This window comes from Eucalyptus grandis, chromosome 10, assembly GCF_016545825.1.
Source record: "Eucalyptus grandis isolate ANBG69807.140 chromosome 10, ASM1654582v1, whole genome shotgun sequence".
Lineage (NCBI taxonomy): Eukaryota > Viridiplantae > Streptophyta > Magnoliopsida > Myrtales > Myrtaceae > Eucalyptus > Eucalyptus grandis.
Window position 1 is genome coordinate 18,741,295 of NC_052621.1, and position 24,218 is coordinate 18,765,512.

At 40.7% G+C, this 24,218-nt stretch overlaps 4 protein-coding genes across 8 annotated transcripts; 3 read left to right on the forward strand and 1 right to left on the reverse strand.

The window, feature by feature from the left end:
* Window positions 1-272: 272 nt before the first annotated feature.
* Window positions 273-1,795, forward strand: LOC104422132 (uncharacterized protein At1g66480-like). Its single transcript, XM_010034365.3, has 2 exons — window positions 273-1,089; window positions 1,419-1,795. Exons 1-2 carry the CDS (start codon window positions 472-474, stop codon window positions 1,485-1,487), a joined length of 687 nt encoding a protein of 228 aa, XP_010032667.2. The 5' UTR covers window positions 273-471; the 3' UTR covers window positions 1,488-1,795.
* Window positions 1,796-6,144: 4,349 nt separating this feature from the next.
* On the forward strand, window positions 6,145-6,573 carry LOC104423699 (leucine-rich repeat extensin-like protein 1). The gene has a single exon (XM_010036158.2). It carries the CDS (start codon window positions 6,145-6,147, stop codon window positions 6,571-6,573), a length of 429 nt encoding a protein of 142 aa, XP_010034460.1.
* A 1,269-nt stretch (window positions 6,574-7,842) lies between these two features.
* On the reverse strand, window positions 7,843-16,808 carry LOC104422133 (double-stranded RNA-binding protein 4). Of its 5 annotated transcripts, none has more exons than XM_039303786.1 (12): window positions 16,486-16,808; window positions 15,816-15,953; window positions 15,087-15,218; window positions 14,625-14,756; window positions 13,856-13,987; window positions 13,087-13,218; window positions 12,294-12,446; window positions 11,386-11,517; window positions 10,116-10,378; window positions 9,293-9,503; window positions 8,773-9,171; window positions 7,843-8,256 (listed from the first exon to the last, which is right to left on the reverse strand). In XM_039303786.1, the coding sequence occupies exons 1-11, from the start codon at window positions 16,613-16,615 to the stop codon at window positions 8,810-8,812; spliced, it is 1,917 nt and encodes a 638-aa protein (XP_039159720.1). In that variant the 5' UTR covers window positions 16,616-16,808; the 3' UTR covers window positions 7,843-8,256; window positions 8,773-8,809. The 5 variants fall into 5 exon arrangements, with proteins under 5 accessions (XP_039159720.1, XP_039159721.1, XP_039159722.1 ...); XM_010034366.3 differs by having other exon boundaries at window positions 8,250-8,287; window positions 8,775-9,171; XM_039303787.1 differs by lacking the exon at window positions 13,856-13,987.
* Window positions 16,809-18,494: 1,686 nt separating this feature from the next.
* Window positions 18,495-20,363, forward strand: LOC104422135 (pentatricopeptide repeat-containing protein At1g77360, mitochondrial; the record flags this gene model as incomplete). The annotated part of the gene is made up of 1 exon (XM_010034374.3): window positions 18,495-20,363. A coding segment is annotated over one exon (1,647 nt), but the record flags the coding sequence as incomplete, so codon positions are not given.
* Between the last annotated feature and the right edge of the window lie 3,855 nt (window positions 20,364-24,218).

The window sequence follows — 24,218 nt, forward strand, 5'->3', positions numbered from 1 at the left end:
TCAATGATAAAAGAGAAAAAAAAATCATTTTTAGGATAATTAGACAAGTGAGTGGTAATATTTACCTCTCAATTTCATCACCTTTTGCGTCACAACCTTGTTTTTCTTTTTCTTTTTTTCATTTTTTCTTCCCACGACTTGTTCACACTAAAAATAGTGTATGAAAGGGAATTTATTGATGCAATCATCACACGACAATGCTCTTTTAGACTAGTGGGAAATACATGAAAAAGGTGATTAGAGCTTGGGATTGACATGGCCCCTATCCTCTTTTTAGACTTTTCTTCACGACGATGCTGGCCGTGTGAACAAAAATCATGCTTTAAAGTCGCGAATTGCTAGGGACGATCCATTGGGAAACGCGCGAGTATCTTTCGGATTCACACTCTGTATTAACTTCAATAGCTTTTCACGTGATCTCGAATAGAATTACGGTGAGTTTGAGGGAAGAGAGAGAGAGCGAGCAGAGAGATGGGGAACAGCATGGGAGGGAAGAGAAGAGCCAAGGTGATGAAGATAAACGGCGACACCTTCAAGTTGAACACCCCTGTTCGGGCCGGCGACGTCGTGAAGGACTACCCGGGGCACGTCCTGATGGACTCCGAGGCCGTCAAGCACTTCGGCATCCGGGCGAAGCCGCTCGAGCCCCAGCAGGAGCTCAAGCCCAAGAGGGTGTACTTCCTCGTCGAGCTGCCCAAGTTCCCGGAGGAGGACGATAAGGTCCCGAGGCGGGTCCGGTCCACCGGCATCCGGATGAGCGCCAAGGACCGGCTCGAGTGCCTGATGCTGTCGCGGAGGGCAGCGTCCGACCTCGCGCTCGCTAGGTCGGAGGGCGACGGGGGGTTGCCGCGGCGGGGTGAGGGGCCGTTGACGGTGAAGATGAGGCTGACGAGGGCGGAGATGGCGAAGCTGGTGGAGGAGAGCAGGGACGAGAAGGAGGTGGCGGAGAGGATCATGGGCATGTGCCATGGCGACAGGAATGTGTTGCAGCAAGGAGGATCGAATTGGACGCCTGGTCGCGGTAGCATTAGAGAAAAGAGCAGCAGCATCAGCAGCAGCAGCAGGAGCAGCAGCAGCAAGTTGTCCGAGGTAAATCTCCTCTCAAATTAGTCCCAATTTGTGACAACTTCGATTCCCAACTTTTTTGTAATTAAAAGATTAAGAAACGTGTAGCTTTTTTATAATTAAAAGCACTATATTTTAAGAGCAAACAGTACTAAAATGGTGAATCTCACCCCAAATCATGTGGATGATTCAAATCAATAACTTGACTCATTCTTCAGAAAATTTGGCACCACAAGTTCTGCCCAGTTGTAATGAAAGTCCTAAACGAATGCGAACGTGCAATCTAAGTCCGTACGTTTCGAATTCTTCATGCCTGCGAGTCGTGTTGACATCTCTTTTAAACCATTTTGCAGAAGAGGGTGAGATTCGATCCAACGGAAGGAGGAGAGATCCGTCCGGAAATTCAATCGGAGTTGTCGTGAAAGATCGATTTAAGGGCAACCGCGGGCGCGAGGATGTCGTGGACGGAGACGGTCGTGGAGCACGAATTCACGGGGGGCGGTTAAGCAGCTCCTCAAGCGGGCCCGTTCCGGAAATTCTACTCCCGTGTGCTAGTCCTTTGTCTCCCCTTTCGCTATTCCACTTTGAATATTATTATTTTTTTTTTATTAGTAGCTTTGATGTTAGTCAAAAAGGTTGACTCCGTGATGCAAGCAGTCGCATTGCAGATCGTAGCGTATATATGGCAGTAAACTTCTTGGAATTAGACTCCACACGCCGACATTTACGACATAGTTCGCATGAACCCTCATATTTTTTCCAGTTCCAATGTGCCCAAAAAGAAAACTGCTTGTAACACACTGTCCTCTAAGTCGAACATTCAATTCATTTAAGGGACACAAAAGACGTCCACATCGACGGGATAATCCAAGAACAGACGACAAAATTGAACGTAAACGAGCATGTATGTGACACGAGTGTAGCATCAAGAAACGTTAATGAACAATGCATGCCCCCAAGATGGGCAACGCCGCCAAGACCAGCCAACATCCGCAGCCATACAATGCGAACGAGGCTTACAATTCAAAGCATGAGTTTTGGGCCGGTCAATGTAAAAGCGCTGAACGGACGACGCCAATCACGGCGGATGGGAGTGAAGCAGAAGGAACGTCGGGGTGATCGCAAGGTTGAGGATCCACGGAGAGCAGAAGACGATGGCCACGGCCCGTGCCACGAAGTCCAGGACCCTGACCAGGTTCAGCATCGCGATCGACTGGCTCTCTGCTCTCCGCGTCTCCTGCTCGATTCCCGCCTTCGCGCTACCTGTTGAGGTGGGTTCCTCGGTCCCCGTTTCGAACCATATCTCAGCTTTGACTTGGGAGGTGGGTGGACTGGAGAAAAGCTACGTGCCCGCCTCACAGACCGCGGAGGACATGTGGTGCCATGCGCCGGATAGAGCTCCCGACTCGCGTCCTCAGCTGATGGTAGGGGCATCATGCATGCATCATGGTTTACCTGCTGTAAATCTTCAATTCACTCTACCCACTAAAGTACCTATTGTGTACTTATCTTATATGGTTCAAATCGGGATCCGTTTAGATTGTGTCACGACTTTCTATTGAGTAGATTACGGAAAACTAATCAACTTATAAGAAAACGTTTTTCATGACTAAAAAGCAATAAGCTTAGATTGGGAAAACACGACATCCTCCTCTAGTAAAAAGAAAATCACTCTCTTTAAATCACCGAAGAAGTAAAAATTAATTTTTTTTAAAATGATGTTTATGAAAAATACTTTCCTTTATAATGCTCGCAAAATATGGGCTTCGGATCTTAGACTCCATGATCAGGCCTATTCCTCAGACCATTTTCTGAAGTGTTTGGATAATGTTTACTGAACGGCCCAACTCCCAAGCCCCCCCAATCTGTCCATGGGATTGATGAATTTCGTTCATGTGTTACACAACTGACGCAAATGAATGATATCAACTTTACTCATATCTCCAACGTTTGCGCATTTCGCGCTGCAATCTTGAACGTCGACATTAAGGCCGTGGTTCGTTCGGACAGTTTCTTTCTTCAGTTCGGAGGAGCGAAGACCATCCCCACCTAGAGATCAAGGGAGTCGGAAACATTGACCTCCTCACGGACTCATTCAATAAGTTACGACGAACGAGAAGCAAATTCAGGACATGGTTTCGGTTATATTAGGAAGTCGATTAGACCATGGAGTTTTAAGTTCTCACTCCATTGTTCATCAATAGCCAATTACCCATTTGAATGCTGAACAGACATGTGTTACTTCTGCAATTTTAGCTGTCACCGATGTGAGGCTCCGGCTAAATTAGGTAATGGTGATCATCTTTTTTCAGCACATCTAACCGCAACAGAGCGAGTACAAAGAAGTCCAAGAAAATCGCAGGATTAGGTCATCAGATTCTGACACCAAACCTTCCCAACTTTTTACTGGTGATGGCACCGACTTGAAGTAAGTGAAACGGGGATACGCAAACGATACGAAAATCATCATGGCATATTCGCGAAGGATCGATCAATCAGTTCATCAATTAAAAGTCAACAACAAAGCCCATCTATAAACTAAGATGAAACCTAATCCCCTTTAAATTTGGAAAATTGTCCAATCAATTTTAAATTTATTGTAAAAACGTCAATTTTATTTTAAACTTTTCAATTTTACCAATTTAATTCTAAATATTTATGCGAAATTTGAATATAATTTTTTGATTAATTATCGTTGGAAATCACTAACATAACAACGCACCATGTCAATTGCAACAATCTTTTGCTTTGCCAATTATCATAATCACGACATTAAATTTACTCAATATTACATTCAAGATGAACCATAAAATGCACCTAGAAAGGTGAATAGTTCGACGGTTGTCAGGCTTTTTGCACGTAATTCTTTTTTTCCATTTTAATTGAATGTAATAAATACTAGAGTAGGACACTTTCAGGTAAAGGAAAATAAAATTTGAGATGACAATTCATTAACTTATTCCTTAGCCCAACAAATGATCCTTCCTCAACTTATAAGATTCGGCATGCTCCTAACTAGCATTTTAAAAATTTAATGACTATTTATGTAATTATCTCTTTCTTGAGAATTTGAGTTTGCATGTCGTGTTCATATCATGTTATGTCAATATAACAATATTTCAACATAATTATAGAATATTTATCCACCAAAATTGAAAGAAAATGTGTAAATTCATGCCAAATTCAAGTTAAGTTGTATCATGTCAAGCTCGAATATCTTTGACTAAATTCTTGTTAGGTTCAAGTCGTGTTCTCTTAGACCGTATTTGATGACACTCCCAAGAACAATTAATTATATTCTTTTGTTTCCTTAAACAAAAACAAAAAAAAAGTAGAAATTTATTTGCTAAATTTATTTGTTCCCAAGACCAAAAATCCTTTTTTTTTTTCTCAACAATAGATTTGGAATATAATCAAGAAGTAAATAAAGTAACTTTTATTCCCAAAACAATTTTAGAATCAAATCCAACATTTTTCTTTTTCCTTTATTCTATTTCTCTTCTTCTTCCTCCACTAGCCACTGTCGGCCACCACCACCGACAACAATCGACTAGGTGAGGTCCGATGAGCTCTCCAAAGCCTCGCCAAGCCATGGTGAGGTCTAGCAAGCTTGCCAGAGGATTGCTTGGCCACCGTGAGCCTCTTCCTCACAAATTTGGGCAAGGCCAAGCCTCGCCAAGCTAGGAGAGGCTTGGTGAGGCTTGGCATCGCTAGCCAGCGAGGCCAACCTTGTGCTACCTAGGCAAGGTCAAGTCTCGCCCAAATCTAGCAAGGCCAAGGCTCACAATGACCAAGCGAGCCTCCGGCAAGCTCGCCAAACCTCATTATGGCCTAACAAGGCTTTGGTGGGCTCGTCAGACCTCGCTCAACTGGTCGCAACCACCACCATGTTTAGCGACCACCTACAAAGGAGGAAGAAAAAGAGAAATGAAAAAAGAAAAAAGAGAAAAATATAATACAAGTATTTAAAAATTAAAAGAAACAAAAAAAAAGTTCAAAATCCTATCAAATGGATTTTTATCACGAGAACATAAATTTTGAACAGTTATCAAGCGCTTTCAAAAACTCAGAAATTATTCTTAAGAAAAAAAATTTAAAAAAAGAATTTTTTGAATAAATATTATTCTCAAGAACATAATAATTACCAAATGTGTCCTTATTGTGTTGGGAATTGCCACTCTTGATTGACAACAATGGTCAACGAGAGTCTAGTCACAATTTAATATAGCGATTCGGAAAATTGCTATAATTTCTCATAATGAGAAACATTACCAAAGCCCTCATCGCGGTCAAGGAATAAGTTTTTTCGTGGACAAAGCTCGAGACGATGTTTGCACTCATATTTAATGATCTCCTGTCCCACTTATGGCTTTTTTTTATGATGTTGCTATCACCAGATTACGTCCATACAATTCTTTAATCTCAGATACTCTAGGAGTTGGTGAAAGTTTGAGGGAAAAATTAGGAAAATAACCCTTTTGACCCCAAAGGGCGGTAGTTGAAGTGTTGTCGCAATTCAATGAACTGTCGACTCTTGTCCCAACTAAAGTAGCTTATTCTAATCCCTTCGAGGGACCGGGACATCGAAAAAGATGTTGAGTTTCACTCCATCTTATGTGAAATAGCGGACAGCTTTATAGGCCTACGTTCCTTAGCCTAGCATAAGGTTTATCCTAATTTAGGGAAAGTGGCTGAGAAAGAGAAAGTTGGCCGATGTTTGCAACCTATAGATGAGCCTTTGGGCAGGCAATGGGGTTGCACCTAAGACCCTCGAGGATTTTCCCTTGTGAAAAAAGTTTTGCGAAAAGCTCAAATTATGCCTCGATTATTGTTATGTAATGGACATTCTCTGCCTCCTAAAGCCCACATAGAGGACTGCAATACAATGAGACCTTGATTTGTTTAGAATCCAAAGATGGTTAGGGGGGAGGGAGGGAGAGAGAGAGAGTTGAGCCTTTTATTTAAATCACTTAATGCGGTTCCTCTGAAACTCTCCACATTTTCATCTTCTTAAGTCTCTCCTGTGTTTTTGGCCCTTTGGTTTCTCCCTCTCAGTGAAGCCAGAAGTGCTGCAGAGAAATGGCAAGCTCCATCAAGAATGGTCATGGCGTATGTGCAAGTATCTTGGTTATGGTTCTGTTCGCTGCATTTCCACAAGCCCTGGTACATGGACAAGCTGTAGTGACAGTTTCGCAGCCGCCACCTAGCAACTGTCCCTACCCTTGTCTCCCGCCGCCGACGACCCCCACAATGTACCTGCCGCCATCTCCGCCGTTGCCGCCTTCCATGGTCTATCCACCGCCCAGCGGGAACTTTCCATACTATCTTCCGCCGCCATGGTACTTGGCCAATGCACCTCCCCCTCCTGATCCCATCTTGCCTTATTATCCATGGTACTACAAGGAGCCTCTGGTGCCAAGCTCTTCGTCGGAAATTCGCCACCTGCAGTCCTGGGTCGTGATTCTCTCTCTTCTGCTGATGATTGTGAGTTCAGCTCTGTTTGGGTGATAGTTTTTCGCAGTTGCGCTAAGGTCTTTACCTAGTTCTAGTGACAATGTCGTGCTCTTTTCCCTCAAATTTGGTGCTATTTATCCTCTGTAGCAATTTGACAGGATGCCCAGCAAGTAATATGATTCTGGCCCTCAAAATTTTTATTTTATATCTAGGTTCAAAGTTGCAAAATGTTGTGTTTTGTTGCGAATTTCGGACCTTGTTTAGTCCTTTGGGATAAATTCTTGCTGCAAACGATCAGGAAAGAGAACTTGGTAGCCCTTTTTTGCTGCATTATGTGAAGATGCAGCATTCAATCATGTCGATCAAGAAAAAAACGATTGGAAAGATTGCAATGCAAGGGAAAGCGAAAAAAAAAACTGGGGTCTTTCGAGTAAAAGCTGAAGAAGACCAGGACACGCGGTTTGAACAGCGGGTCGCAAAATCAAGTTAATGTCATGGCCTTCTCGAAATGTCAGCAGAATTGGCTGTTTCTTCTTCTTGTTGGTAATCATTCAATCTGCAATCGTCGGCTCCGTTTTCCTGGTTCTCTGAACTTTCTCTGGTTGTCTTCTTCTTCACAAATAAAATATTCTAACCGAACCAAATGACCAAATCTGGAGTGGGATAAATTGCCAACTTATGTAACGGATGAGATCCCAGGTCAACTTTGGAGGTGAACCGGGCCACCACATCAACATGCCAGCCACCTTCATCATCACCAAGTCGCGGGCTGTTGGTTTACGTTATTAGTAAGCAGAGTGCGAGCAGATGAACCATTTGGGGGGTATTCATATTTCATGCATAATCACTTCCTTACTGACTTCTGACATTTCCTTGATGTCATCCGGTAATAACGTGTTCATCAAAAGTTAAGTTTCGAAAAATGTAAGGACCGTAAACCAATACCGAGCCGTGTCCCATGACTCCTATCACTGTTTAATTGTTGATGTGAACTGTGAATGTCCCCTATTGCTCAATGACCTTAGTCCTCTGACCTCAAGGAGACGAGGACAATGCCTATTACGTAACCCGGCAATACAAATGAAAACCAGTGCAAAGAAATTCTCTTCCTATCGTCAAACAAGATATTCTGAGACCAACATCCTCACTCGGCGATAAAAACTTGTAAAAGGCTTGATGCGAATTCTTTATCATAATCTGATCTCTTTCGTCGGACAATAGCTTCCGAGGCCTGAGACCTTGTTAGAAAGTTGAATATGCGATCCCTGCAAGTTGGGTATGCAAATTTTGTGGTCGACTTTAATCTGCCAATGCCATTCAGCCTTGGAAACATGAACAGGTCATTTCTCCTTCCTAAGTTAGAATCCAGCCACAACAAAGTGCCAGCTTTGGGATATACGCCTTTGTAATATCATAATCCCACAACAATACAAAAGAATTACATAATTAGCCATGGGACTACAAATTCAAAAGGCACAAATCCTTTTCACTGAACAGGCGTTGGAGGAGCCGCATTTACTACTGACCATAATATACATGGACCTCACATCCAATCTGACATTACAAATCCTAGTTGTCAAGGCTACAACACAAAGAAGCTTGTATACCGCTCAAAAGAGAGCCCTGGTGGCAAGCCTTGAATGCTGATGTCTAACTAGAAAGCCCATACATTTCGTTCCATCTACTGTGCAACAGAACAAGGTGGGGCTTGGTTAAAAGGCATCACAGCATTGGGGCTTGGTTAAAAGGCATCACAGCATTGGGTAACCTGCAAAGATTATGAATTAGGTAACAGAGCAAATGATCCAACTTCTAGAACAAGAAGAAATGCAGGCAGAAAAGCATGCATCACATGCATTTTGACTGACATAAGTGGAGACATCAACTCAAAAACTGCAAAAGCAAACATTAACACTTTGTTCAGTAACAAATTCATCAGCCAGTCACAGGTTAAGACCCCAACAAGGTGGTGGTTGACTATTTTTAGTGAGAAAGGTTCTATCAGAAAGCAGTCAAAGATGTTCCATGATTGTTCAAAGATCGATTAAGGAGGAAATGGCAACAGGAGTAAAGGTGTCTTTAAAGATATCATTCTGATAAATATCTTCAGTTTGCATACTAATCAACACTAACATAGCACACACCTAAGAAACAAACGAAACAATGTTCAAAGACAAGTAGCCACCCTATATGATTACAAGAATTCAGTTAATATGGTTTAAAAAAGAATTTTAGAAGTAAAGAGTAGAACCTACTGAGGGTCAACACGCAGTTTCTTGTTGGCCTTTTTCTAGTTCTTGCGTCGCTTTTTACCCGGATTCGTAGCAGCAATAGGCTGTTGTTCTGTACTTGAAGGAACAAAGGAGATTAACGGATTCTCCACTGCAGAGGATGCTACAGCCACTGCTCTTGGTATTTGGAACAAATGATGCGGTTTAGGTAACTCTGAGCATGCCTCAGGAATAGCTGAACCAAGAATATAATTAGGTGGCCCAGAAGATGAACCTTCTCTATTCTTGGTATCTGAGATTTCAGAATTGCCTCCCACGTTCACTCCAACAGGACATGAATACTTAGTCTCACGGTATGCAGCATAAAGTTTCCACTTAGACTTGATCGTCTTCAAAAGAACTATTTTCGACTTGCTATCATCTGCATTACATCCTTCGTTAGTTTCTTTATTCCCCTTTTTTTTTTTAGTCGGTACATCCTTTGTTAGTTGAATGGATAGAAACGTGCATAACTTCAAAATAAAGTACAAAAAATGGCATACCATATAGGGATTGAATGGCAGCACGGGCTGCCAATTGTTCAGCCTCCTTTTTGCTTTTACCAACATCACCAGTGTAAGTCACACCATTGAATACCAAAGAAGATGCAAAAACTGGAACTGCCCCTTGTGGCTGAATGGTTCTGTAATTTGGCATTTCCAAGTTCATCTTGGCCGCATATTCATTAAGAATAGACTTGCAAAAAATTGTATCCTGTGGAGTAATGACATAACCAGTGAATTAGTTAAAAAAACATAAGGATGAATTAAGAATCAAAATATAGCATTGAGAGTGTGAAGCAAACATTGTGTTTTCTAGTTGCTATTGGTTGAAACAAAATGTAAAATAACAAAGGCTGCTCCCTAGTGTCTTATTATCTATGTCATACCTCCCATCTTCATATTCCTCAATTGATTTAGTGGTTTCACATAGATGGTCAACCCAGTTGACCACATGACAAGAACATATAAATAATGAAAATCAAATGTTGACCTCGTTTGGACGTGCACACAGAACTGGATGAATCATATCAACAACCATAGAAAGGCAAGTTCTTGCTATCAGCTATTATAGGACAATGTTAATGAGGATAAATTGCAAAGATATCCACCTGAGGTACATTCATAGTTGTAAGCTCTCAAATGAATTAGTCGGTTCAGTTCAAGGTTTCTTCAAGATATCCACATGCATGATAAGAACATGTCATCAATTCAAAGATAATGATTTCCAGCATTTCAGCTATATATAACATATGCTAACTAACAATTCAAGTGAATCAATCGCAATCCATATCAAGCATAGCAACAGGTAAAAAAATTATCAAACCTCATGGATGAGAGGACAGGCTTCATCCTCCATCTTTTGCGACAAAAGTTCCAATGCAATTTGAGCAACATTTTGCTCAGCTTCCTTTTTTTGGGGAAATGTGTTGGGAGATGTAAAGCTTTTCCCATCTACGAATACCGTTGACCTATATCTCGGTGCATGTTGAGATCCTTCATTTATTGTATTATAAATAGGAAAATGCACCATTATCTTCTGCGTATACTCCTGCAACCGATTTTTGTACCTCACATGCTCTGGAGCACCTGAACAAGTTACACATATGTGAGATTTTCTTTTTGGTTACTATCAATGAACATCACTAGTCTTTTGCCCACTTTATAGTAGCATCATCTATTTTCAGGAATTTAAAGGTCTCTTTTGACCATTTGGAAACATGAAGAAAATAGAATATATTTCTTGTTCTCTTGTTCAATACTCAAACAACTATATATCACAAAACTCTTCAGTTCATACGGAGTGCATTTAGAATGTGAAACATCAAGCAGGGTACTAAAATTTCGGCAAAAGCATGTTACCACCTTTAAAGGTCAACAGAGGCAGATTTATATATATTGGTTTTTTCTGTGAGTAAGATTCATCATTCCAGAGTAGATGAAAGAATCCGAAACACATTAAAAAAAACAAAGCACCCTTTTCTTGGCTATCGAATTACACATATGAAGCTATGGATGGTCTTTTTTACTCATTGTTATATCATTTTTCCTGGTACGCCTTTTAGATATAACAAAATTGTCTCAATTTTTCTCAAATATCCACCATCAACAGTAAAGTCGCTGAAGTTTGTCAACACCTCATATATCTATTTATCCCCATATAGTCACATTTGTCCTCATAATTATTCGAATTTCCTTCTAATTATCCTTCTGGTCAACAAGATCAATAGCTTCAGGGGAAAAAAAAAGATCAATAGCCAATAGTTAGTAAGAAAGGTCTTGAAAACATAGGGTACAAAGTCATAGGCCACACGTCAACTATATGAACGAATCAAGCATCAAAAAAGACAGTTTTGACCCTATGTGAGCACAGTGGGCCGTGCATTATAATGTGGAAAAAACTTGGGCCATTTCAAAATGGTCTTTAGAAATCAGGATACATAGGATACATTATAGGACATGAAACAACGGAGAGCAAAGTGAGACAAACTCCAAAGTTAGGAAAACATTTAAGCTATACAAGATTATTAACACTAATTTTTTCACCAAGAACAAGTAAAATCAGGCGAGAGACCAATACAGAAGGGAAGACTTACACGAAGGAGGGCAGGAAACCTGAGCTCGCTCTGAAGCTTGAGTTGAAGGTGGAGCTAGAGCCTGAGCAGGGACAACTGTAGGAGGTTCTGGTTGAGAGAAGTCACTGAGATCATCCATTCTGGCTGGTACAACTGAAAATGAAACAGACAATGACTGTCATATTGAAAGACCAAACCTCTCCAGCACTTTTTATAACATTTAATATGAGATCGTGGGTGAAAAAGATCATAGCATGAGACAAACAGCCTTTAACATGGGGGGATGAATTGGGTATAGCAGAGTGTCCAGCCTCCTATTTCTTCACTGAAAGAATTGATAGCAAGCCTCGAAAATAAAAAAATAAATAAAAAAGACTTTGCCTTGTTTGCTTTTGGAATGGTAAAGTAAGAAACACTTAGCCAAGAGATTCCACATCTTTTGACCAAACAATTAGGAGATCATTTTGAAAAATAAAAAATGCACCATCCTTTATTTCTGCTGCAATCATAGCCAACCTACTTGACCAAATATCATGTATACCATAAAGCGTGTAATCTCGATGCATAAGGAATTGGGAGAAAGAAACATAATGTACAACTTTTAGCTTTATCACCAGATTTTCCATTTAAATCTTGAATGATTTGACAATCCACTATAGAGAAAAACTTACTTGTTAGGCACTTTAGCCCCACAAAAAAGAAAAAAAAAAAGGCCAATCAATTTATGAATGCCAAATTCTCATATAATCTGATCAGATGATAACCCACTGGATAATCTAGTTGCTTAAAGTCAACCTATATATTAATATATCTTTTCAATCAGGATGACAATTATTTGTCCCGCTTAAGTGTACGCAAAAGCTAATCATTCTTGATTACATTATGATAGCAAATTTCATTATAAACCAATATTTGTCAGCAAGACTTACGCAAAGAAGGGTTGAACACTTGAGCTTGCACAGGAGCCTGAGATGAAGCCGGAGCCAGAGATGAAGGTAGAGCCAGAGCCTGAGTTGGGATTGCAAGAGGAAGAAGTTCTGTTTGACGAAATTGACTAAGATTGTCCGTTCTGACAGGCACAGCTGAAAAAACGAGAAAGGCGTCTGTCATATTAAAACACAATGCCTCTACCACATTTTTTACAGCTTTCCATTTCACATCATGGGAAAAAGGAATCATAGCATGTGAGGAACAGCCTTTCCTATTGGGGGATGTACTGAGGGAGCTGGCTTGAACTGCATCCAGCCTCCTATATCATCTCCAAAACAAAAGACACTATATCTTGTTTGTTTCTGGAATGGTTAAGTAAGAAATATTTAGCAAAGAAACTCCACATCTATCAACCAACAGCTATGATTAAAAGATTAGAAGTGCACCATCCTTGTTTCTGCTGACATTGTAATCAACTTAGATATTATGTTTTAAATAAATACCAAGACTACATCTGAGATCCAGAATAAAGACAGTCACCTTTTAAGTACCTTCGCCTGAAGAAATTGGTCAATCAATTTATGAATACCAATTTCTCATATAATCTGATCAAATTATAAACCATTCAAGAATCTAGTTGTTTAAAGTCCACATATATAGTGATATTTCCTTTCAATCAAGATGATGATTGTTAGTCCCACTTAAGTGTCTGCCGAAGCCAATCACTATTGATTACATCGTGCTGTCGCAGGCAGATCTCATTATAAATCAATGTTCATCAGAAAGACTTACGCAGATAAGGGTCAAATGCCTGAGCTTGCATGGGAGCCCCAGATGATGGTGGAGCAGGAACCTGAGCAGGCTCAGCAACAGGAAGTTCCGGCTGATGAAGTTGACTAAGATTGTTTCTTTCGATAGGCACAGCTGAAAAAACGAGACAGGTGACTGTCAAATTGAAAGATGATGCCTCTACCACATTTTTTACAGCTTGTCATTTGTGATCACGGGAAAAAGGAATCACAGCATGTGAGGAACGGCCTTTCTGACTAGGGGATGAACTGAGGGAACTGTCATGAACCGTATGCACCCTCCTATATCATCCACACAACAAAAGACGCTCTATCTTGTTTGTTTTTGGAATGGTTAAGTAAGAAGTATTTAGCAAAGAAACTCCACATCTAGCAACCACCAGCTATGATCAAAACATTAAAAGTGTTCTATACTAGTTTTGGCTGACATTGTAATCAACTTAGGTATTAGGTTTTAAATAAATACCTCAACCACATAAGAGATTCCAAAATAGAGGCAAACCAACTTTTACGTACCTTCGCCTAAAGAACTTGGTAGATCAATTTATGAATGCCAATTTCTCATATGATCTGATTAAATTATGAACCATTCAAAATCTAGTTGTTCAAAATCTACATATATAGTAATATTTCCTTTCAATCAGGACGACGATTGTTAGTCCCACTTAAGTGTATGCCAAAGTTAATCATTCTTAACTACGTTATGCCATCACAAACCTCATTATAAATCAATGTTCATCAGCAAGACTTACACAAAGAAGGTTCAAACGCCTGAGCTTGCATGGGAGCCTGAGATGAAGGTGATGCCGGAGCCCGAGCAGGCTCAGCAAGAGGAAGTTCCGGCTGACGAAATTGACCACCATTGTCCGTTCTGACAGGCACAGCTGGAAAAAACAAGACACCTGTCTGTCAAATTGGAAGAGGATGCCTCTACCACATTTTTTACGGCTTTCCATTTCAGATCTTGGAAAAAGGAATCATAGCATGTAAAGAACGGCCTTTCCTGCTGGGGGATGAACTGAGAAAACTGTCGTAAACTGTATCCAGCGTTCGATATCATCTTCACAACAAAAGATATTTTATCTTGTTTGTTTTTTGAATGGTTAAGTAAAATAGCATTTAGCAAAGAAACTCCACATCTATCCACCAACAGCTATGTTAAAACATTAGAAGCGCAGTATCCTTGTTTCTGCTGACATTGTAATCAACTTAGGTATTAGGTTTTAAATAAATACCTCAACCACATATGAGATTCCAAAATAGAGGCAAACCAACTTTTACGTACCTTTGCCTAAAGAACTTGGTAGATCAATTTATGAATGCCAATTTCTCATATGATCTGATTAAATTATAAACCATTCAAAATCTAGTTGTTCAAAATCTACATATATAGTAATATTTCCTTTCAATCAGGACGACGATTGTTAGTCCCACTTAAGTGTATGCCGAAGTTAATCATTCTTAACTACGTTATGCCATCACAAACCTCATTATAAATCAATGTTCATCAGCAAGACTTACACAAAGAAGGTTCAAACGCCTGAGCTTGCATGGGAGCCTGAGATGAAGGTGATGCCGGAGCCCGAGCAGGCTCAGCAAGAGGAAGTTCCGGCTGACGAAATTGACCACCATTGTCCGTTCTGACAGGCACAGCTGGAAAAAACAAGACACCTGTCTGTCAAATTGGAAGAGGATGCCTCTACCACATTTTTTACGGCTTTCCATTTCAGATCTTGGAAAAAGGAATCATAGCATGTAAAGAATGGCCTTTCCTGCTGGGGGATGAACTGAGAAAACTGTCGTAAACTGTATCCAGCATTTGATATCATCTCCACAACAAAAGATATTTTATCTTGTTTGTTTTTTGAATGGCTAAGTAAAATAGCATTTAGCAAAGAAACTCCACATCTATCAACCAACAGCAATGTTTAAAACATTAGAAGCGCAGTATCCTTGTTTCTGCTGACATTGTAATCAACTTACGCAGATAAGGGTCAAACGCCTGAGCTTGCGTGGGAGCCCCAGATGATGGTGGAGCAGGAACCTGAGCAGGCTCAGCAACAGGAAGTTCCGGCTGATGAAGTTGACTAAGCTTTTTTCTTCCGATAGGCACAGCTGAAAAAACGAGACAGGTGACTGTCAAATTGAAAGATGATGCCTCTTACCACATTTTTTACAGCTTGTCATTTGTGATCATGGGAAAAAGGAATCACAGCATGTGAGGAACGGCCTTTCTGACTAGGGGATGAACTGAGGGAACTGTCATGAACCATATGCACCCTCCTATATCATCCACACAACAAAAGACGCTCCATCTTGTTTGTTTTTGGAATGGTTAAGTAAGAAGTATTTAGCAAAGAAACTCCACATCTAGCAACCACCAGCTATGATCAAAACATTAAAAGTGTTCTATACTAGTTTTGGCTGACACTGTAATCAACTTAGGTATTAGGTTTTAAATAAATACCTCAACCACATCTGACATTCCAGAATAGAGGCAAACCAACTTCTAAGCACCTTCCCCTAAAGAAACTGGTCAATCAATTCATTGGACAATCCAGTTGTTCAAAGTCCACATATATAGTGAGACATCCTTTCAATCAGGACGATGATTGTTAGTCCCACAAAATTTTATGCTGAAGCTAATCATTCTTGACTACATTATGCCATCGCAAATGTCATCGTAAATCAATGTTCATCAGCAAGACTTACACAAAGAAGGGTCAAATGTCTGAGCTTTCACAGGAGCCCGAGATGAAGGGGGAGCCGGAGCTGGAGCCTGCTCAGGCTTCACATGAGGAAGTTCCGGTTGACGAAATTGAGTAAGGTCGTCAATTCTGACAGGCACAGCTGAAAAAACCAAGACAGGTGACTGTCAGATCGAAAGACGATGCATCTACCGCTTTCCATTTGTTTCATCGATGCCAACTTCTCAGATAACCAGATCAGCACCCACTAAAGGTAACGCAGAAGCCAATCAATCTTCATTATGGACCGAGGTTCACCTAAGGAAGCTAGTCTTTCCCGTCAAAACGCTCTCATCGCATTCAACCGAAAACAGATTCCGCATCATTTCTCAAGCATAACGTCATTCTCTCATCCCAGCACGCTACAAATGCGATTTCTCCCCAAATTCCAAAGGCGTCGTTTCAAGCAAAGCTCGAATCTTTAACACGAAGAGAGAGAGAGAGAGAGAGAGAGAGAGAGAGAGAGAGAGAGAGTTACGTGAAGAAGCCGACAGGCGTCATTCTCTCATCCCAGCGCGCTAGAAGTGCGATTTCTCCCCAAATTCCACAGGCGTCGTTTCAAGCAAAGCTCGAATCTTTCACACGAAGAGAGGAGAAAGAGAGAGAGAGAGAGAGAAGGAGAGAGAGAGAGTTACGTGAAGAAACCGACGGCGCCGGAGGCAGAGCGTCAGCCAGACTAGACGCCGGAGCCGGAGCCGGAGCCGGAGCCGGAACCGGAGCCGAGAGAGGAGGCTCGAGGCCAGGGAACTGGCAAAGGTCGCTCATTTCGCCTCCCTTCTCTCTGCCGCTCTCGGCGGAGCCGGACTGCGGCGGCGGAGGCGGGCGGCGGAGGGGCGGCGGAGGCGATCGGCGGAGGAGCTCCGGGGCCGGCGAAGGCTTAGGGCACCTGAGGGGAGAGGCTTTTGGGGAGCTGAACTGTTGGGGGGAAATGAGCTCACCAACTGACAGGAAAACGATACGAAATATCTCTTCGTGTACCGTCGCTCACGTGACGTTGGACAGGCTAATTTCTTCTTTTTCTTCATTTTTCTTATTTTTGTGAAAAAATGGCCAATTTCAAGAATTTGAATTTTCCACCAAGGACTTGGTTATGTTCCAAGCCTCGACCCTGGCGCATTTCCTCAGAATGCGTCCGGATGTTTCACCCTGGCGGATCATCGCGATCCTGGTTAGGCCCCTTATCCCTTTCTGGGAGTGGCCGGGAGTAGCCCAATGTACTACCTTTATTTTTTACTTGGGAAAGGCAACCGAGGAACAATGCTATTCTCTCTGCTTCCCTATTTAAACCCAAGAGCAGTTTAAAGACCTGCACTCCAAAAATAGATTTATCGGAAATTTTTTCAATTTTTATGGAGAATTGTTAATGAAGGAAATGGGGACAACATTTAAGTTCATTTATAATGATATGTCGTTTATATTAAAAAAAAAATGTACATGATATGGATATGATGAAAACATATCCGACTTTAATATTGCGATTCACCAAACAATTGACAGGATATAAAAAAATCACAGGATTTCATATCTTATCCTATTCAGTCCTATCCCGATTAGAAATCCGGACGACCAAACATAGCAAAGGTATGAGATGAGGTAATAATTTACAAGGAACTAAAACGTAGACATAAATTTGCAAGAACAGGTGTCATTTGATTGATAGAGCAAGGATATATAACAACATGGTTATTTATATCCACTTTTTGACATTTATTTATAGTCAGTTATAGATTCTGAATTAATGAATAACTTATTAACACTGGCTACAATCATTGATTGATAATTACACTTGTTGAGACTCTAAACATGATTATCCAACGTTACAATCATTTAATAGGGTCTCGTCAATGGCTTGCTGGGAGCAAGCAAGGGCAGCTAAGTCCAGCAATTGCCAATGAAGGGAAAAAGAAAAAGGAAAAAATCAAAAAAAAAATTAAAATTTTATACAAAATTTTATACCAACGCTGGTAGTGCGACAAACAATATATGTATCGATAATTTTTTTATCAAAATTAATCGAATTAATTCAATAAGCACAATTAAATATTAGGATAAGTGCGTTAGAAGTTCCAAAACTTATTATGAAAATACATTTGAGTTTTAAAACTTTTAAATAAATTAATTAAGTCCTAAAACTTGTCATGAAAGTTCAATCAAATTCTAAAATTTTCAAAATATTTAATAAAATCCTAAAACTTATCTCAAAAGTGTAACCAAATCCTTAAACTTTCAAAAATGCAATTAATATGACAATTTAAATTGAATCACTTTGAAAAGTTTTAGTACTTAATTATATTTTTTGAAAATTTTGGAATTTAATTAAAATTTATAATAAATTTTAAAATTTAATTATATTTTTTTAAAATTTTAAAATCAAATTATATTTTCATGACAAATTTTAAGACTTCAAATGCATTTATCCCATAAATATTTATGACTTGATGTGCGATCAAACCGCCACTTCCAAAAGAACACAGGGGACCACGTCGGTAAATTCGCCCCCGTCGGCTCCGCGTTTCGGCCAAGACAACCGGCACGCCTAGCGTTTTCCAGGGAGAACAACTGTAGATTTGTCCTCTGATTTTCTCCGCGATTGCCCCCCGCCCCCAAATCGCCTGCTCGATCTTCTCTCTCGATTTAGGGCTAACACCCGAGAAGAGGATCCGTCAATGGCCGGCGACCGGAAGCGGCCGTACCGCAATTTCCGCCGCGCCCGCTCCCGTTCGCCGCCGCCGAGCGCGCCCTTCCTCGACAGCAAGCGCCGCGCCTCTCTGAATCCGAGGTCGAAATCGATATCGAAATCCCCCCGTACCCGCGTCCCTACCACCACGCCCGCCCCATCGCCGCCGCCGCCGCCGCCGCCGCCGCCCCCGCCGTCGCCCCGAAACAAGAACTGGGCAGGCGGCCGAATTTCAATTCGTACCTCGACGCCCCCAATTTGCCGCCCAAGATCAGGGTCCTGTGCGAAATCGTCGCCCGGACCCCCGCCCACGCCGTCGAGGAGGTCCTCGGGGATGCCGGCATCGGGGTCGGGCAGGAAGACGTCGAGGACGTGCTCAAGCTGTCCTACGCCTTCCCGGGCGCCGCCGTCAAGTTCTTCCGATGGGCCGGGCACCAGCTCAAGGACGACCACAGCCCGTACGCTTGGAACTTGGTGGTGGACATGCTGGGCAAGAACGCCCTGTTCGATGCGATGTGGGACGCCGTGAAGTCGATGCAGAAGAAGGGGCTGCTCTCGCTCGCCAGCTTCGCCTCGGTTTTCAGTAGCTACGTGATTGCCGGGAGCTTGCCGGAAGCTATCATGACTTTTGAAGTGATGGACCAATACGGCATGCCGCCTGACGTCGTGGCATTGAATTCGCTGATCAGCGCCATATGTAGGGACGGTAAGACCGTGGACGCAGTGGACTTCTTACAGGTCGTGAAGGAGAGGATTAGGCCGGACGCCGATACGTATGCGATATTGTTGGAGGGTTGGGAGAATGAAGGGAATGTGACTGGTGCTAGGCGGACTTTCGCCGAGATGGTGACAGAAATCGGTTGGGACCCGGCCAATCTGCCTGCCTATAGCTCGTTTTTGTGTACTTTGCTAAAGGGTCCTAGTGGCATGTCTGAAGCGTTGAAATATTTCGGGACGATGAGCGATCACCAGTGTTATCCAGGTATGAAGTTCTTTCAGGATGCATTGGAGGAGTGTATAAAGTGTGCTGATTCTAAAGGAGCCAGCTTTCTATGGGAAGCTATGGTAGGAAGAGTTGGGTGTAGACCAGATACAGAAATGTATAATTCAATGATAGCTTTACATTGTGACACCGACCACATCGATGTAGCCGAGAGACTGTTGGATGAAATGGTCTACAATGGGGCATTTCCAGACGATAGAACTTACAATATTTTGCTTCAGTTCTTGATCATATACAGGAAACTAAAGGAGGCCTCGATAGTGTTTACAGAGATGGTGAAAAATGAATGCTTGCCAAGCCTGGCCAATTGTAATGCAGCTGCCAGGATATTTATAGATATAGGAGACCATCACTCAGCTATGAAGGTCTGGAAATGGATGGTCGAGCACTACAGGTCCGATTTGGATGAGACTGGAAATATTTTGATTGTGGGGCTTCTTAATCTCAATAGGCTCCCTGAAGCAGTCAAATATGCCGAGGATATTATTGAAAGAGGAATTAAATTGTCCTCTTCCACATTGTCGAAATTGAAACAGAGCCTTTCCAAGGCTGGAAAGTTACATGTGTATGATGAACTTTTGAGGAAGTGGAGAAGTCCTCTTGTAGCTTAAAATTCATGCAAGCCTTCATTTTTAGAGGTGGCATTTTCAGACTGGCCATATTTTGTTTCTAGTCAACTATATATTCTGTGCCTCCAATTCTTCCGTCCTCTCTAAGAATGATCTGTAAATCTCTAAACCTTCTTATTTGCATGAACTACATTCTCCTTGGTTGTGTGGACAATGTTAATCTGGATATATGTGTCAACCGAAAACCGTGCTTTTTGAGTAGTAGACTGTTTCGTGTCCAATTTCTCCTCTTATGGTAAGATTTTCTCACTAAGCTAACTGGGAGGGTGAATGTTCCGGCAGTTTTTGGACAATGAATGGATGTCTGCAATTGCGGTTATATCTTTGTGAGTAGAGTCAGCAGCCTGTCCTCTATCTATGAGTGTTGCGTCACAACCATATCTTTATGTTAGAGGACTCTAATGTGGAACTTGTATTCTAGGAGCTGTAATGTTTTGGACGGTCTTTTGGAAATGTCGTTTTTGGTTTTCACTGTTAGTTCAATTTCTAAACCTGCTATTTTCGTCAACGCTTTGTATTTATTTGGATGGTCATTGTGTCATCCTTTTCTGGTAGCCTTAGCTTCTTTTATTACTAAAGGTCATAGTATCGTGTGGCCCTTATTTGTTGGAAGATTGTACACATTCTTGGTTGTAATGTACTCTTCATTTTGCATAGAGTAAGCAGTAGATTCGTGTTTTGGGAGGCTGCATGTTCGTTGGTTGTTGGATATATCATGATTTGACAACCATTAAGAAGAAACTAGTTGCCAAGAAGCTCAGTAGCATTGATGAAGTGGTCTCTGTTATGAGGAATGCCAAATGCAAAACTTTGAATCGTTGATGACATTTTTTATGTTGCACTTTTTATGCGCATCATCTATTTTCTGGTGCCTCGCAAATTGTTCAGACACGAAAACTGCAGCGAATTATCTTCTTTGGATGCTGTTGACAACTTTTAGGCCATTAGATGTCTTTGCCCGCCAAGCCAAAAGGGTGAGATGTGCCTGCCTAGCTATACGTATTCGGACATTCCCAACGAGGAGAGATGCCTAACCCTGTTCGCTTGGGTCTTGGAGTGCCTTGTGAAGTCAGTAGCCATGAGGAGGGTGCACTGATGGCTGATGAAGTGGTTATATCAATATCCTGTAGTTTTGTTGGGCAGCAACTTTCCTCTTGAATTGACAATTCTCCCAAGGTCCTGTGACAGACTTCTTGTAAGCCATTTTCTGCGTTTTTCTTCCCACAAATTGGTAGGATTGCTGCTGAAGAATTATTCAATAGCAAGTTTTAATTGATCGTTAGAATTATTCAGTTACACCGACCCTGTGCCGGCGCCTCTGCATCCTTGAACTGAGGCTGGGGCTGGGTTCGAGGTTAATTCAAGGTTGACCACCCATATCAGTCTCGATCCATGTTGAGGGCTTGGCAGCAGCCGTGGTGACACAGAGAGAAAAGTGGCCCCGCCAGGGGAGGTTGGTCGAGGCATTTTAAATTGTTTGGTGACACGGACATAGTTAGGGTAAATCTTTAAAATTATTTCAATATTGGATCTTGGACATATGAGGCTTGGCAGCAGTTGTGGTGACACAGAGAGAAAAGTGGCCCCGCCAGGGGAGTGAGGTTGGTCGAGGCATTTCAAATTGTTTGGTGACATGGACTTTGTTAGGGAAAACCTCTGAAATTATTTCAATATTGGACCTTGGACATATGATAGTTTCGAATTTTTCTTTTTTTTGAGGGGGTGGGGTGGGACGTTTTAATCCGGCGAGATGAGGTGCAGGTGACTGAGGATGGCAGCTACTACTGCAGTGGTGGTGTAGCGGGGATGACGGTTCGACAGCCAAGGTGGCTGCAATGGCGCATAAATCCGAGATGGGTCAGAGGATTGCGCATAAGAGGGAGAGGACGGTTCGTTTATCTTATTCAAGGTAAATTGCGGCTTGACATAATTTTAATTGACAGCGCATCTAAAGTTTGATAGGGTCGGGCTTACCTAACTTTTTCTATTGCATTTGCCTCTTCACATTATTTTGCCTAGAAAGCATGAATCAGAGTCCCACCGGTGCTATAAGCAGAAATAGCTAATTTTAAAAGGGTAAGAGATGCCTGGGGCCTCACATGGCCATGTAAGTTGAGATGAAACACGAACCATGAGGCGCTTTCACTAATAGAAATACATGATACACGGAAGAATTGCTCTCACTACTTTCCGTAAATACGAAGCTGTCATGGTAGATGAGAAAGATGTCATTTAATATAAGATAAGTTCGACCAAAGAAAAACAATTTAATATAAGATAAGGTATAAAGAACTAGCTCAAAAGTGGAGATTTCCACGGTGAAAATAGAAGATGGGTTACTCAAATACTAATATCAGACGATATAATTGTTACTAGTAGCACCTGCATTTTTCATGTGTTTAAAATTGTTATATGTATTTTGACAGAAACTACTTGTATATTTAAATTGAATCTTCCTCTTTTGAACAAAATAAATGTGAAATTTTTAGTTCATATTATTTTAATGTAAAATAATATTGACTCGATAATAGTTAAGAACTAGTTAATGAGAAGAGTTATAAAAAAGTTGAAATTATAATTGCTAAATTGCAATATTAAAGCCCGTCAAAGCCAATGTTCTTTCTGTTGAACAAAACTTATGGTTTTGAATGAGGCATGAACAAATCCTAATTGGAAACAAAATGAGGGGAGAGTAAGACAAGCTCTTCTTGCAAGAAAAATAATCCATCTCTCACAAATCAGCGAGTGCAAGCCTATGGTAAGGCTCGCAATTACAATCTTGAGAGTGGCGAGCTCGCCTGTCACTGTGGTTGCTGGCCAATTGAAGAAGGAGGAGGAGGAAAAGAAAATACAAAAATATATATATATATAATTAAAAGTTCTATGTTTTCAAAAAAGAGAAAAAGAATCAAAAAAGAGAAAAAGAAAGAAGAGGAGGCCAGCATGGCTGCTGAGATAAGAGAGAGGAAGTGAGAAAACTATCTTTCATTTTTTGAAAAGCAAGAAACATTTTCTCTTGTTTTAGAAGACTTTTTTAGTTGATGGAAAATGTTTTTTCTTAACTAGTTCTCTTTCCGTGAATCGAATACCGAAAAATTCGGAAGATGTCTTCTTGGAAGTTGTTTTTGTAAAACGAACGGACTCGAATCCCATGTAAAATTTATAATCGCTATTCTGAAAAAATCTTGATCCTTCCCACTCGATTAAGATGTTAGATATTTTTCATCTTGTTAAAATAATTGATAGAACATTCAGAGTTTGTCACTTTATTAACGACACTTTTATCTTAACAAGATCAATAATGTTATATTCAAAAAGACAATTTATCAAAATTAAATTTTCGATGATCACCATTATTGTTATGCTTAACCACAATTATAAATAGATTATAAGTAAACAGATATTTAACATATGATAGAAAAAGAACAATACACATAATGAATCCAGTGATTGTGGATAATACAATAATTAGCATAATTATTCATTACTCAATTGGATTTTATAGATGATTATTTAAAATTTCATAATTAAATATAATGTTGCTCATTAAATAAAAATTGCCTCAGTTATTAGTTATTTTAATTTATGTTATACAAAACCAAATAAATTTGAAACTTAACATGTAATGACGAAAATATATTATAAACTAAAACCTGTATTTTTCCATTCTAATCAATATGTCATTAATATTTGACGAAAAAAAAATTACTTATAACATAATTATACATTGTTTACAAACAACAAGTAACCTGACTACTACATATCTAATATAGTAGTGTGTGAAGCTGTTCAATTATTATCCATATTCATTTGCAATTGCAGTGTTAATCAACCATGAATTTAAACCCATAAGTTCAAGAGATATATAGTATGGTGGAGAAGAAGAAAGTTAGAATATGTATATGCTAGGGAGAAGTATAGTAGAAGTGTTAAAAGTTGTGTATGACTCTCACTTTAGTGCCAAAAATTTTCACCGGTTCACTTAAGCGTCAAATCAGAGAAAAACGATCACTTAAGTACCAATAATGAAATATTATGGCCAAAATGATCATGTGGCTT